General features: G+C 42.0%; 1 protein-coding gene across 1 annotated transcript in view; it reads right to left on the bottom strand.

Annotated features, from left to right (window-relative positions):
• LOC117526206 (noelin-2-like) overlaps window positions 1–14,993 on the bottom strand; it is a 101,683-nt gene extending 86,690 nt beyond the window's left edge. Inside the window, 1 exon segment of the mRNA XM_034188254.1 lies at window positions 14,537–14,993. Within this exon segment, the coding sequence (XP_034044145.1) occupies window positions 14,537–14,680 (144 nt within the window). The 5' untranslated portion in view covers window positions 14,681–14,993.
• Between the last annotated feature and the right edge of the window lie 1,707 nt (window positions 14,994–16,700).

The following is a 16,700-nucleotide window of genomic DNA, read 5'->3' as shown; positions in this document are numbered from 1 at the left end:
ATCCGGATAAAATGCTGAAACCGACTTCTTCTGAAACTTCTCTGTTCTCTCACGACGTCCTGGATCAACAGAGCCTGAAATGTGGAGGTTTTCAGCTTGAAACAGGCTGACGACGGCGCCTGAGAGCGCTGCGCGACGTCTCGCACCGTGGGAAGTCCTTAAAGCGACAGTATCACCTCAAAATCTCTCATCAGCCGTTAAAATTTTCACCGAAAACCAGCTTAATTTTTCGAACCGTGTCCACTTCGATGTGTCTCACAGGTTTAGAAAAAATTTTGATCAAACAAAGCGCCAGTCTCTCAGCAACTTCTCAGACAAAGGAATTCCGACGAGGGGCTGGACGACTCCTCCCACAAGGAGTGCACACAGGTGAATGACGTCACCGACAGGCGTGGAAAAACTCACGCATGCGCACGAGGGTTCAAGCATGTCTGACGTAAAAACATATGAATGAAATCCATATAGTTTTTGAAAAAATAAAAAGGACCTATACTTTATTGACAGCCCTCGTATACACTGTAAAATAATAATAAAAAAATCTGTCATAAAAAAAATAAGAATGGATTTTTCTGTCAATAATCAATTAATGAGATAATTGTTTCAGCTCTATCTTGTGCTGCCAAAATGAGGTTCAAAAAAGCTGCGACAGTGGTATGTTTACCACTGTGTTACATCACCTTTCCTTCTAACAACACTCAGTAAGCATTTGGGAACTGAGGACACTAATTGTGAGTGTCATGATTGGGTATAAAAGGAGCATCCCTAAAAGTCTCAGCTGTTCACAAGCAAAGATGGGGCGAGGATCACCACTTTGTGAACAACTGCATGAAAAAATAGTCCAACAATTTAAGAACAATGTTTCTCAACATTCAATTGCAAGGAATTTAGGGATTCCATCATCTACAGTCTATAATATAATCAGACGATTCAGAGAATCTGGAGAACTTTCTACACATAAGCTGCAAGGCCGAAAACCAACATTGAATGCCCGTGACCTTTGATCCCTCAGGCGGCACTGCATTAAAAACCGACATCATTGTGTAAAGGATCTTACTGCGTGGGCTCATAGGAACACTTCAGAAAACCATTGTCAGTTAACACAGTTTGTCGCTATACATCTACAAGTGCAAGTTAAAACTCTACCATGCAAAGTGAAAGCCATACATCAACAACATCCAGAAACGCTGCCGCCTTCTCTGGGCCCGAGTTCATTTGAAATGGACAGACGCAAAGTGGAAAGTGTGCTGTGGTCTGATGAGTCCACATTTCAAATTGTTTTTGGAAATCATGGATGTCGTGTCCTCCAAACAAAAGAGGAAAAAGACCATCCAGACTGTTACCAGTGCAAAGTTCAAAAGCCAGTATCTGTGATGGTATGGGGGTGTGTTAGTGCCCATGACATGGGCAACTTACACATCTGTGATGGCACCATCAATGCTGAAAGGTACATCCAGGTTTTGGAGCAATACGTGCTGCCATCCAAGCAACGTCTTTTTCAGGGACGTCCCTGCTTATTTCAGCAAGACAATGCCAAGACACATTCTGCACGTGTTACAACAGCGTGGCTTCGTAGTAAAAGAGTGCGGGTAGTAGACTGATCTGCCTGCAGTCCAGACCTGTCGCCCATTGAAAATGTGTGGCACATTATGAAGCGCAAAATATGACAACGGAGACCCCGGACTGTTGAACAACTGAAGTTGTACATCAAGCAAGAATAGGAAAGAATTCCACCTACAAAGCTTCAACAATTAGTGTCCTCAGTTCCCAAATGCTTATTGAGTGTTCTTAGAAGAAAAGGTGATGTAACACAGTGGTAAACATTAAAATGTCCCAGCTTTTTTGAAACATATTGCAGCCATCCATTTCAAAATGAGCAAATATTTTAACAATTAAAACAATAAAGTTTATAAGTTTGAACATTAAATATCTTGTCTTTGTGGTGTATTCAGTTGAATATAGGTTGAAGAGGATTTGAAAATCATTGTATTCTGGTTTTATTTACATTTTACACAACACCCCAACTTCATTGGAATTGGGCTTGTATATAAATAAGCATTTTACATAAATAGACATTCCCCCCCTCCCAAACTTTCCCCCAGGCTGCGTAGAAATCACCCTTTCATGCATTTAGTGTGTATTAAATATAGTTCCCATCAAAAATCTGCATGCTGGTGTGCAAGAAACAGAAAATGCACAACTATATATTTAATATAATAAAGCAGCCAAGGGGAGCTTTTCTTGAAGCGAGAACAAAGTGGCTGCTAATACTGATTTCAAAGCCGTGGAAATGTTTGATTTATTTTTACCGCGGCCCCCAGGAGCAGATCATTATTCACACATTAATGTTGGATTTCCATGATTTATATTGCATCTCTGTGTATGTGCTGCTTTACTGCACATTTTCCTCATCCAGAGAGGAGCTGAGCTGTAAGAACAGAAACATTCTGCAGATGATGCAGACAGACATGGTCATGAACTGAAATAATTAGTTTGAAATGTTTCTGTACCCGTCACTTTAAATGGAAAGAAGCTGTTGCTCACCACACCATCTTTTAAAGCGGGGGCATTGATTTCTGTGAAACACATTGTGCATGTGTGAACTAGGCCATTTTAGGTTTAAATTAGCTTGAAATAGAAAAATTTTGATATGAGACATAAAATTCTGCAACTTTGAGGACTAATGTGAAACCTCAGCCATAAATAACTGTTTAAAACCAGGTTTTGCGCAATATGACCCATTTAATTTTTGTTTTTGCACTTCAAGTGAGTGAATCGGTCTTAAAAAATATATTTTCCACATTGGAAAAAAAACCATTTTGTGTTAACACAGCAGAGATGATTCAACATCATGTTGCTGGCTCAAGCTGGAATGTGAAAAGGAGTGCAAACAAAAATGTGTTTCTGTGAGTAATTCAGTTTCAGGTGCTCTGGTGATGTGATTTACGCGTTTATTCGCAGGCACAGAAGAGATTTGTTGTCTTTGCACTTGACTGCACCTTGGATATGGGTGTGTAAATGCAATATGTCTCATTTGCAGTAAAAATAAGCCGTGGCAGTTCCCACATGTCTGACTCCAGGAGAGATGGCAGCATAATTGGAGCTCTGCAGCCACAAACTTAACTGCTGTTCGTTCCATCTGACAAAAAGTCACCAACTCCCCGGAGCCCACATGGATCCACACCAAAACAATTCTCAATGGAATGCCCCTTCTTTCATCAGAGTGGATGGGAATGTGCAGATTTAGGAGCTATTGAATCTACAATTAGTGTATGTTTAGTGTTCTCTTAGAAAGAAAGAAAAAATGTTCAGAAAAAAAAATCACACTACTGTATTTAACTGGATGATCTGTTCGTTAATGGATGATCAAATACATCACGAGGTGGGTGGGTTTTTTATTTATTTATTTATTTTTGGCTTAAACCCCTCACAAAATATTCCACACAGTTCTTTGATACCTTGAGCCACAAGAAGTCAGGCACCAAGATCCTCTTAATGGCACTGGCAAGAAGTGGCACCTCAGTGGCACTCTGTGGCATCTCAGTGGCAACCTGTGGAACCACAGTAGGAGTCTATGGCACTTCAGTGGCATTCCTGTGGCAGCTTGTGACACTTCAGTAGCATTAAGAGCCTTATTTATTTATTTATTATAACAATGAAAGTGTGTGATGCAAATATAATTTTGCAAGCCCATGTTGATTGAGCAAACGTACATTTCGAAACATGTAGCCTACTTAATAAACAACGCAGAACTAAGAAGAAGTCAGTTACATCATGTTTTTACTAGATGCCACACTGGTTGCTCTGTTGCCATCAGCGGCCACCAGGATGCCACAGGTACCACCGTGGTGCCACAAATTGGCATCAAGGTGCTACAGGATGTCAATAAGGTGAACTAGCCTGCTCCACCTAGCTGCCAGTGAGGTGCCACTAACATGCCTCAGGCTGCTGCTAGCTGCCACTGAGGTGCCACTTACATGCCTCAGGCTGCTGCTAGCTGACAGTGAGATGATGCTAACATGGCACAGGCTGCCACTAGCTACTACTGAGGTGCCACTAACATGCCTCAGGCTGCTGCTAGCTGCCACTGAGGTGCCACTAACATGCCTCAGGCTGCTACAAGCTGCCAGTGAGATGCTGCTAACATGGCACAGGCTGTGGCTAGCTGCCACTGAGGTGCCACTAAGAAGCCTCAGGCTGCTACTAACTGCCACTGAGGTGCCACTAACATGCCTCAGGCTGCTACTAGCTGCCAGTGAGGTGCCGCTAACATGCCTCAGGTTGCTACTAGCTGCCAGTGAGATGCCACTAACATGGCACAGGCTGCTACTAGCTGCCACTGAGGTGCTGCTAACATGCCTCAGGCTGCTGCTAGCTGCCAGTGAGGTGCCACTAACATGCCTCAGGCTGCTGCTAGCTGACAGTGAGGTGCCACTAACATGCCTCAGGCTGCTGCTAGCTGACAGTGAGGTGCCACTAACATGGCACAGGCTGCTACTAGCTGCCACTGAGGTGCCACTAACATGCCTCAGGCTGCTACAAGCTGCCAGTGAGATGACGCTAACATGGCACAGGCTGTGGCTAGCTGCCACTGAGGTGCCACTAAGAAGCCTGAGGCTGCTACTAACTGCCACTGAGGTGCCACTAACATGCCTCAGGCTGCTACTAGCTGCCAGTGAGGTGCCGCTAACATGCCTCAGGTTGCTACTAGCTGCCAGTGAGATGCCGCTAACATGGCACAGGCTGCTACTAGCTGCCACTGAGGTGCTGCTAACATGCCTCAGGCTGCTACTAGCTGCCAGTGAGTTGCCACTAACATGCCTCAGGCTGCTGCCAGCTGACAGTGAGGTGCCAGTAACATGCCTCAGGTTGCTACTAGCTGCCAGTGAGATGCCACTAACATGGCACAGGCTGCTACTAGCTGCCACTGAGGTGCCACTAACATGCCTCAGGCTGCTGCTAGCTGACAGTGAGGTGCCACTAACATGCCTCAGGCTGCGAATAGCTGCCACTGAGGTGCCACTAACATGCCTCAGGCTGCTACAAGCTGCCAGTGAGATGCCGCTAACATGGCACAGGCTGTGGCTAGCTGCCACTGAGGTGCCACTAAGAAGCCTGAGGCTGCTACTAACTGCCACTGAGGTGCCACTAACATGCCTCAGGCTGCTACTAGCTGCCAGTGAGGTGCCACTAACATGCCTCAGGTTGCTACTAGCTGCCAGTGAGATGCCGCTAACATGGCACAGGCTGCTACTAGCTGCCACTGAGGTGCTGCTAACATGCCTCAGGCTGCTACTAGCTGCCAGTGAGTTGCCACTAACATGCCTCAGGCTGCTGCTAGCTGACAGTGAGGTGCCACTAACATGCCTCAGGTTGCTACTAGCTGCCAGTGAGATGCCACTAACATGGCACAGGCTGCTACTAGCTGCCACTGAGGTGCCACTAACATGCCTCAGGCTGCTGCTAGCTGACAGTGAGGTGCCACTAACATGCCTCAGGCTGCGAATAGCTGCCACTGAGGTGCCACTAACATGCCTCAGGCTGCTGCTAGCTGCCACTGAGGTGCCACTAACATGCCTCAGGCTGCTGCTAGCTGACAGTGAGGTGCCCCTAACATGTCTCAGGCTGCTACGTGCTGCCACTGAGGTGCCCCTAACATGCCTCAGGCTGCTACGTGCTGCCACTGAGGTGCCACTAACATGCCTCAGGCTGCTGAATTCTGAAAACACTAAATGAGCAAACTGCTTCCTAAATGCTTCAGTGTTTCAAAGTGCTCGAAATGCTAAATGAATCAATTGTTTCATCAAACAATTTGCTGATTTGAAAACATTAAATTAATAAAATACTTCAGAAGAGACCTCGCAACATGAACCACTGGCTACACCCCTGTCACTGACACCACAGCATTGGACACATTTTCTTGCCGGAATAAACTGTTCAGATTTTCATTTTTTTAGATGTTACCCATTTATCATATATGTTAAATATAATATTTTTTTGAATGAGAAAATGTAATTTTCAGTTTATTAAAGCTGCAACACAGGAAGGCACAGACAATGGGAAACAACATGGAGTTACTAATCATTGTTATATAATGAAACATGCATTACAGGAAGACCTCTTTTTTCACATTTTAATCTTATTTAGAACTTCATTAAGTTGTACCGAGGTGGCGGTGATGGTTCCCTGAGGTCTGAACACCAGACTAAAATCACAACACATAAAATCAAACAGGATGAGAAATTTTGAGCTAATTTCAGTTCTAATTATCCAGGTCCACTATTGGAACAATGTAAAAGCCTAGCTGAGCGCCAGTGTGCTCAGTTTTAGAAGCAGCAGCAGCAGATGAGCTGCCCTACAAACCCTGAAAAAGAATCATGACAGAGGGGGAGGAGATGGGAGGTGAAGGCCCTGAGGGAAAACATCTGATAAATCAATCATCAACCTTTAAGTCCCATTTACAGTGAAGCTGACAGAGGAAACGTGGACAGGATGAGAATAGAAGCAGTGTTCATGTGTACTGTTCAGCATAATGAAACGGGAGAACGTTTGGCACCTCAGGGATCATTTCACGCAAGAGAAAACTGATAAAAATCTTCGGCAACTCAGATGACTGCAATCGCTGAAGTAGCTAAACAACACAGCACTAACAAACATGAAATGAAAACAAACTACACAGAAAAAACTGAAGTGTTAATTTGTGATCAGTGGCAGAAGAAGATGGAAAGCAGAAAAATGGAGTAAGATTGAGCCAAAAACAAGCAAGACACGGCCCAAATTTGTGACCCGCCAGATTGGTACTGGCTTGAATGTCTACCACCCACTTTAACAAGCAGGAAGGTAGCATGGAATTTTTCCTATTAATATAATGAGCACAACCTTGAATCCTCAACAACTGTCTACCACGGCTGCATGAGCCGAGTTGAGACCGAAAACACTGCTGTCTGGAAAGATTCCCTCAAATTTGACAGACTCGGAAAGTATTCCATCGTAAAAGTTGTAAAAGACATAATGCTGCAAGTCTGAGGTTTTATTTGTACGCTGTAGCCAAGCTGCAAGGCAAAAACAAAAAGAAAATTGGGTAATTTTGGAGTGTCAAGATTTAATGTAATGTGTTTTTGTTTTGTTTTTTGTGTGATGGATTCATACATTTCATGTTTTTCAAGATATTCTGAGGAACAGAATGGATTTGTAAATTTGTCTAGTCTGCTTGAGGTTTCGTCCTCAAATCATCAGAGGGAGTTTTTCCTTACCACTGTCACCTGTGTGCTTGCTCTGGGGGTTGGTAAGGTTCGACCTTACTTGTATGAAGTGCACTGAGGCAACTTTGTTGTGATTTGGAGCTATATAAATTAAAATAAATTGAAAATTTTAATTTGTAACCCATGTGTGGCTAGAACCAAACTGGAAGTCCTTTATTGAGACTGGAACTTAATTAGGTTACACAAAAACAACACAAAACAAACAAACAAAAATTTAGTGGACAGTTTCCTTAAATTTTTTTCCTCATCAGGTTGTGTTTGCCCAGTCACTGGGATAAATATATGACCAGCTTGGAACCGGCACTCGGTCATGGGTTTAACCTAGCTACATTAAACATATGACCACATATGAAGTGCCAGAAAAATAGGAAAGAATGCACCTAGAAGGGCATTCAGAGTTAACCCTGTACCAACGATTCAAGATGTGACAAAATCCAAGGAAAGTGTTTTGAGAAAGTGGAGGGAGTAATTTGAGGAGACAATGAATGAAGAAAATGAGAGAGAGAAGCGAGCGTGAAAGTGAACTTGTGTTATCATCTAAAACTGAGGAAATTGTTGACAAAAGGTTTGATGATGTGAAGAGGATGAGGAGTGAAATGTGATGGAGTAGTTAGGATGAAGTGAACAGAGTGATAAAGAGGATGAGTAGCGAAAAGGCAGTTGGTCCAGATGACACATAAGCAGAGGCATGAAAAAGTTTAGGAGAGCTAGCAGTGGAGATTTTAAACAGATTGCTTCATAAAATTTTGGAAAGTGAGAGGATACTGGAGGAGTGGAGGAGAAGAATACTGGTATTGATTTTTAAGAATATGGGTGATGTAACTACAGAGGCATATCAGCTACAGCATGAAGCTATGGGAACGAGTAGTAGAAGCTTGGCTGACAAGCGAGGTAAAGATCTGTAGGCAGCAATATGGTTTTGTGCCAAGAAAGAGCCCTGGAGAGGATAATGACGGAGAAGCAGAAGGCTAGAAGGAGTTATACTGTATGTCTGTGGATTTAGAGACAGCTGAAGAGAGGGCACCGATGGAGGAGCTGTGGTATTATATGAGGAAGCTGGAAGTGGCATAGGAGCATGTGAGGGTTGTTCAAAATATGCATGAGGATGGAAACACGCGATCTTCTGTAGTAACCACAAGCGGCATTGCTGCACTGCTCCTGGTTGTTTATAAAGATTTCTGTGGTTTTCAAAAAGGCTATTAAAGTAGCAATTTTACAGAAAAAAGAGAGAAAAATGTGTTGTAAACTGTCTGGACTGTTAACATTTACTGTTAAAAAAATTTTCATCTTCGCAAAGGTTAGCTTGTAGCTACATGCTAACTTTACTTCCTAATTGTCCTCTTTGTTACCTCACATTTTTTGTTTGATCTGAATTGTTCCAAAATGCATCTGTGTACAGTATCAACCAATCAAGGCTCCGTTAACTAAATGTAAACATTTGAATGAAGCGCATGACTGAGTGAAATGGTACTGGACATTCATACATTCATATACAATCTTTCCGAATTACAACTGCAACACCTGAACATGATTATACAATACCATCAAGTGTCTCATATTACTCCAGACTCTGAACATCCTCAGACCAGCCCCAAGTCTGATTTAAAAATCATATTTTGAGTCTTATTCCTAAAGCCACCTTGACACTTGCACACATTTGATCCCCGCATTGCCACGCAATTCACTGTGCCAATGCGACCTACTTTTGTCCCGCTCGACCCCACGCTATATAAAAATAAAATAAAATTATCATTTTGTAGCCAATGAAGCATATGCTCTCAGAACTTGGCTGATGAAACCATCTCTCATTGCTCCCAGAATCACAGAGAAATTATCTACAGCCACAGCTTGTCTGGTGCACGCCGTGCGGTGAAGAACGCATTTGGAGTTGTCTCTAAGGTAATTATTTAATATATATTGTAATGGATTGTAAAACAGTTGCAATTTTCATTCTTTCTTATGAGTTAGATAATGTATCTGTAAAATTATGTTTATTATAGATGTAACATCTCGTCATAATCGTTCCTATGCACTGCCCTTCGTTGCGCTGTGGCAATGAGACACATTGACAGTGACATGCAGTGTTTTCAAATAGGTTGCACAATGTTCACAACTAGTGTACCAGATGTTTTGAACATTTCTAAATTTTCTTCGCACACTGGCACACAGCCAATCACAGTTCATGCAGAGTTTACAAGGGGTTTACTCACTGGCACGCCAGAATGCGTGATAATCTGTAGTTTTTGGTATAGTCTAAAACTATGTCACAAAATGACAGTTTTAGAAGACACATTTTTACATCTTTTTGTTTTGGGAACTGTAGCCCAAATATGTACTGATTTATGGCCCAAAATGGCAAATACTGAAAACTGTGTTACTTTAATAAGTGACAGTAAAGGTCACGGGGTCAAAGGTTAATTGTGTACTTTTTTCCGCAAAGGCCCAAATGCTATCAAAGTGGTTTTACTTCTATGTTGACAATTGTTGTGTTATTTTACACGTTGTAAGCATGGGTCTGGGGTCAAGAATGATGAAAGCATTACACTTTGGTGCAGAGGCGATTACAGAAATAAATAAAGAAATACAAACTCCCATCACCACTGCAAAAATGTAATCTATTATTTTGGAAAAATGCATGGAACTAAAACAAACAAACAAACAAAACTATCATGCATGCGGTCGAAAGATTTGGAATATGGATTTTGACTATCAGGATAAAAGACTTGCTGTGTTTTGGTGGAGAAATGCCCACAAATGAATGACCCTCTAGTTTCTGACTGTAAATTGCCATTTCCTCCAACAACTCTGCACCTTGATCTGTTCTCCACCACATCTACTGTGTGTGTGTGCGTGTGTGTGTGTAGGCGTTTACTATGCACTTTGCTGAACTTGCAAAGTACTATTGCACAGCAGCTGTGAGGCACATCTTGTGCCAGAAAGCTAATTTATGCAAAGCCCAATCGCATAATAATACACATACCACACACACACACACACACACACATATATATATATATATATAGTTAATAAACGTGAGTGCAGTGAAGTTGCCAGGGCAACAAATCGCTGGCTGTCCCACGAGTCAGCCTTCCCCTGGAGAAATATCACCCTAGCATGTCAGAGAGTAATCCCATTACCTTAGTGTTGTGTGTGTTCATTATGTCTCATACAGGGGGATGCTTGCTATTTATTCTTCAAATTTGCAACTTCCTGTCTTCTTTTTGCAAATCATTAATTTTTCCTGTTGCTTTTCTGAACTTTGTCTCTTCCTCTGTTCTGCAACTGCACACAGGATGTGTTAAATGTTCCCTGATTGTGCACTTAGCAGCAATACCACAACAGACATGTTTTATTACATCTGCATAAGAGGTGCCGTTTTTAGCAGGATTTGTCTTTTCATTTGTCTTTTTTTTTTTGTCTTTATAGACTTTATAGCTCATATCCATGAAACGTAGTGGGATGATAAAACTTTCATGAAAACAGTGAGCTTTTTTTGTTTAATATTTGCTGGCTGATGTTCCTGGCGTCGGCGCATTGAGTCACATTTACGTGACGGGTTTTTTTTTCTTTCATCTTACTATTACTAACCCTAACCCCTTTCCCTAACCCTAACCATAACCCCCTACCCCACAACCACCTGTATCACTTTTTATTTCGTGCCCCGTCATGGAATGTATCTGAATGCATGCGTGTTCCCATTATGAAAATGTGGCACTTTTTGTGACAATATCACAAACCAATAGATTAATGTATATTTCATGATGCTGAAAACATGAAATGCCATGAGATATGGTAGTTTCATGATACTTTAAGCTTGAAGCTGACTAGTCCCTGATCTTGTGATCATGGTGCACCTTCTGCTGCTTGGTTAGACTCACTGCCACTTGGTAGACTGACCTCAAAAAGCTCATCTAACACAACTGTGTATGAGAGGCCGGAGACCAGCAACACCAGGATTGACTGAAGAACTATTTGAATTTCACTCGGTACACACGCACAATCACCTCACGGTTTTAAGGCCGGAGTCAAACGGGACAACCAGACAGGACACAACATGCACGCCACAATCAGGATGTGTCCCTCTGTGATGCGTACAACACCGTGATTACGTGTAAAGAGATGACCAGAAACAACTGATGGTCGGGTCAGGGAAAAAAAAAAAATTCAATCTTCAAAAGCATCATAAAGTGTAAGTGGACCGTCCTCTGCCTGCCTGTGAATAAGGTGAGTTCGTCACTAAATATTTGCCGAGTTGCACACGACAGACTGGATCATATGAGCTAATCTTCTCTCATACCAACATCTCAGTCTTCTTCTTCTCTCACACTTAAATTGAACTCATACAAATCAAGTGGTGTTTCATTTTATTTCTGCAAAAGATGTTATGAAAAACAGCTTCATTTTTCCTGAGATCACTGTTCTTTCTCATATTTTTATTAATTAATCAACCTTAACTTGACCTTCATGACACAGCTATCAATTTAAAAAAAAAAAAACCTGGACTTGTGCAAGCCCTAGTAACTGCTAGAGCAATCATCACAACAAGAACAGGAACTGATGTCCATGACGACCTCTGCAGAATCAGATCTATGCAGCCCGTCTGAGCACAGCCCACCGGTGACTACGTATTTAAATTTGTTCATTCTCCAAGAAGAGGATACCGAGACTAAAACAAGTCACCGTGTGGGCCTCAGACTGGCATCCAAATGTGAAGACGACTTCACAGTCCACAGGTTTTTGCTCCAAATGATCACTTCAGCAGGTAATTTCACCAATAAGCACCAGTTAGAGTAGATGGGAAAAATCATCACTGAAATCAGACACTGAACTCCATTGTCACATATTCCTGGTATTAGAGTCTCTAACAGCTGGCAGTTTGAGCTGCTGCTGTATGTACAAAACAGCTGATATTTAAAGCTGCAGTGTGCAGAATTTAGGGGCGTTTATGAGCATTAATGGAATACAGTATTCATAACCATCTGTGCATAATAGCGTATAATTAGCTGCAACAATGAGCTGACGCATTGTTATAAGCTTAGAATGAGCCTTTCCATGGGATTGGACCCCCTCATGGAGCTGCCATGTTGCACACGTGCAGTAGCCCAAACGGCGGTGCCAGGAAATTTTTGTTGGGGGGGCTGAGGTAAAAGTTGGAGGGGCTCCACAAAATGTCGTCAAAATGAACAATATATAGTAAATTGCTTTATAAATACCAAGGTATATATTTTAGTCACCTGTGCTCCTCTAAAATGTGGTATCAATGCACACACGCATCACTTAAAATGATTGCAAGTTCAGCAAACTTGCACATAGGTATAAATAAAGATAAGTGAAGTTTTAAGAGTGGCTGTAATAAATATTTAGGAAACCTAAATTTTTGGAGTATGGAGTTAAATTTGTCTCATTAATACTTGCAAATGCACACACGGTGATTTACAAATATCCTTTGATTTGTACACCTGCTTTGTGATCCACAAACACAAATTTCTGATTTATAACTTGTGTGTGGGTTTTTACAAATAAATGTTTATTTGCAAAACTGAAAATTCTGTTTGTGAAGGGTGACTCAGCATTGGTGGACCACCGAACACACACATTCATCACTTTGCTCAGTTACGCAATATTGAGATATTCTCAGTGCAAAACTGCAGTTGAGATCCACAAATACGAGGTCTGTTAGAAAAGTATCCAACCTTTTTATTTTTTTCAAAAACCTGATGGATTTGAATCACGTGTGCTTGCATGAGCCAACCTTGAACCTTCGTGCGCATGCGTGATTTTTTTCACGCCTGTCGATTGCGTCATTTGCTGGTAAGCAGCCTTTGTGTGAGGATGGATGGAGTCTCTCGTCGTTTTTTTCTTTGCAAGGAAAATGGCAGAACGACTGGAGCAGCGGAACTGCATCAAATTTTGTCAGAAACTGGGCGACAGCCAGGTGGAAACCATTCGGATTATTCAGACGGCTTTCGGTGACGATCCTAAAGCCATCGGCATGAATTTCGCTGCAACTCTTTTCATGGCAAAATCTTCTGTCACAGTGGAATGTGCCGAAAAAGTGCTGACGTCCACCTCTTCTGCAATTTCTCGGATAGTCACACGACAGTCCCGCGTCACCACAGCGTTCACTTTGGAAATGATCTGGTCATATCAGCGTGTTGATGGCCAACCGGAGTGTGGCTTGCTCTCCACTGTTGTGCGGCCGTCTTTAAACCAGTTGTACCGCTCCTTAATCTGTGTGATGCCCATAGGTTGCCCAAGGTTCAAGGTTGGCTCATGCAAGCACACGTGATTCAAATCCATCACCTTTTTGAAAAAATAAAAAGGTCGGATACTTTTCTAACAGACCTCACATGTGAGTCACTATTCACATTATTGGCAGAATTATTGGGAGGGGGCTGAGCCAAGCCCCCTCTTGGCGCCACCACTGCAGAAGACTGAAGAAAACTGAAGTGGAATCAGCAGTTGGTCCAGTATAAACTGTCTAGTGGTTGCTAGTGCAACCACTAGACTTATCTTAAAGTTATATTGGTTGTGTTTAATACACTATTTTCTTAAAAAATAAACTTAAATCAACATCAAAATTTCTCATTTGGATTTTCAGTTACAGATGATGAAAAAACTTATTTTTTTTAAATCACATTTACACTTTAACAGTATGGGGCCTAAAGGGGCCACAATGTTAAAAAAAAAAAAATCATCCATAGCTTTACAGTTAAATATAGTTAATTTCATGTTGAGCCCCGTTAAAATCCAACAATTACAGATGTTTTCATGTAGAAAATCCTGTGCTGGAAGCAAAAATGTGGCCTGAAACAAATCGTTTTAGCCTTCTGTGACATATGCCGCATATCAAACTTTCATATCTGTTTTAAAGACAGTCTTAAAAACAGATATTAAAGTTGATGGCAGTGCAGGGGACTAACAATAGTTAGCACTCGTGCCTCACAACAAGGTTGTGGGGTCAAGTCCAGTCCTGCCCAGTTTTCTTGTAGATCTGTAATTGCGGTGGGAGCTAAAGAGCTAAATTGTGCAAGATAAAGCTGTGGGTCTGCTGTGGCAATCCCTAGCGGGAGTCGGCATCCGAAAGACACACACAATATTACTTTGTTTAAAGACAGCATTTGAGACTTTCGAACAGCACTTTGTGTGTGTGTGTGTGTGTGTGTGTGTGTGTGTGTGTGTGTGTGTGTGTGTGTGTGTGTGTGTGTGTGTGTGTGTGTGTGTGTGTGTGTGTGTGTGTGTGTGTGTGTGTGTGTGTGTGTGTAAATCATACATACACTGACGATCCGCTCATGTGTTCCCTCGGAGGAGATTGTGGTTCCGTTGAGTCCGACCAGTGAGGGCAGAGTCTGGGACATCCAGTTGGTGACCATAGCCATGGTGCTGAGCACCGCGCCGATCTTCAACATGGGAACGCTCATCCTGACCCCCCCGGCTCTCACACACAGTCCAAACTGCAGGAAGAAGTCTGGTGGTCAAACTCCAGCATGATGTTACAGAAAATATGCAACAACCATCCAAACTCTGAGTCCCAGGAGCGTGAGTGCTGATCGGTGGCCCTGCCTGCAGCCTGCCTTCTCCTCCCCGTCAGAGCATCATTCCTGCAGCACAAGCCCGTCCAGATGTCTCCATCCAAAGGATCAGCCCTGGCTGCAGGAGCTGCTCCTTCAACACACTGAGCCAGAGCTGCTCTCATTTATCCAACAACTCTCTGTCTCTCCCTCCCTCCCTGTGCACTCCTCCACCTCTCCCTCACACACTCACCTATTCAGCACATGCCTGTTAAGAATATGCACCAAAACTCTGAGCAGCATTCGCACATCATCAAATATGAAGTAAAGCGTTTGTCTTTTTTCATCCCTTTTTGTCTCATTTTTCTCATCCCTCCCTCCCCTTCTGTTTTCTGTCCTCTGTTATTTGCTGTTTTGCTTTCATTGCAGATTTCTGGTCTTTCTCCTCCGCCTGTCCTGTATATTGATTACTTGCAAACACCTGCGTGAAAACACAATGCTTTGGATTGACCTTTGCATGCAACTGTGTGTGTGCGCGAGTGCCTGTGTGCAGAAAGGTGTTGCAACACTGCCACCATGTGGCCAAATGGTCGCAGTTTTTGATCAAAACATGGAAGACTATGCAAGATATAAACTTCTAATTTTAATGTGTCCGGAGTATTGATAACAACAGAAACCTGCATACATATGCATAATGGGTGCAACTAAATTATTGTTGATTTGCACCCGCACACGTGCGCAAGACCATATGGTTAAAAATGTATTTTTGTTTTTTACAACTGACTTTATTTCATGCATCTTTGTGATACTATCATAACATCACTCATACAGTTTGATTACAAATAATGTGATTGATAAAAAAAAAAGTGTTTTTCGGACTATATTCTTGACAGCTTTGACCACTGATCTGCTCCAAAAATTAAACATTTGCAGACACTCACCCAGTTAATATTCTGACAAAGTTTGGTAACAATCTTCTCATCCATCTCCAAGTTATTTTGTACACAGACAAACACAAGTGAAAGCAACATCAAGCAAGGTTCTGACATACAGGGGAGAAAGAAAGATTCAACAGAAAGTAAATAATGTCCAAAATGGCAGTAGCTTTCGTATTAGCAAGTCAATGCTACACAATGTGATTGTATAAAGTTTTGTCCTGTGTAAAAACAAAACAAAAAATTTAAATATAAAAAAGTATATCTCAAGTATGTAGTTAATATCATGCTGGATTATACAAAATAATAATAATAATAATTTCAAGCAATTTATGCTCATGTGGCAGTCATGCTAGCATGTTAGCTAGTGTAGCCTAGCACTATACTGGCTTTCTAGCTTAGCAAAGGTGTTTAATGCTAATATGCATAACATGTACCATTGGAGATCTTACAAACACACACTTAACATTTAACACTAACCACTGATTTCTTCCCCCCCACCACCACCCCCTTCATTTTCTCTCAAGCTTCCAGTTGAGCTGCAAAATGTGACATCACAGTAAGTTTGTCCCTTTTGTGCTATGGTATCAACATGGCAGGTGTCAAAATCCAACCACACTTCCACGTTGTGACACCTTGGATAACAGATAAGTAGGGGATTGCCTGTCCAGGTGAATTACGATGAGGACCTTGTGTGTCCCGTTGCTGCTACGTAACCATGTAGGCCCCACAGGAACCATGAGTTTTTGTGTATCACCCAAACAACTGACTCATCGGATGAACTCAGTTCAATTATGTGCAGGATTTCCATCTAATAAATAGCCAACTCAAATAAAGCACATCCATGCAAGATAATGTAATTTAATTTAGTTGGGACTACATAGATTTATTAGATTGAAATTCAATCCAATGAGTCAGTTTTTTGAGTGTATCACTCAAACAACTGACTCACTGGATGAACTCAGCTCAATTATGTGTAGGATTTCCATCTAATA

The sequence above is a fragment of the Thalassophryne amazonica genome, chromosome 15 (assembly GCF_902500255.1).
Source record: "Thalassophryne amazonica chromosome 15, fThaAma1.1, whole genome shotgun sequence".
In the NCBI taxonomy this organism is placed as follows: domain Eukaryota; kingdom Metazoa; phylum Chordata; class Actinopteri; order Batrachoidiformes; family Batrachoididae; genus Thalassophryne; species Thalassophryne amazonica.
The sequence above is the reverse complement of the archived record's forward strand: the minus strand, read 5'-3'. Positions and strand labels throughout refer to the sequence as shown.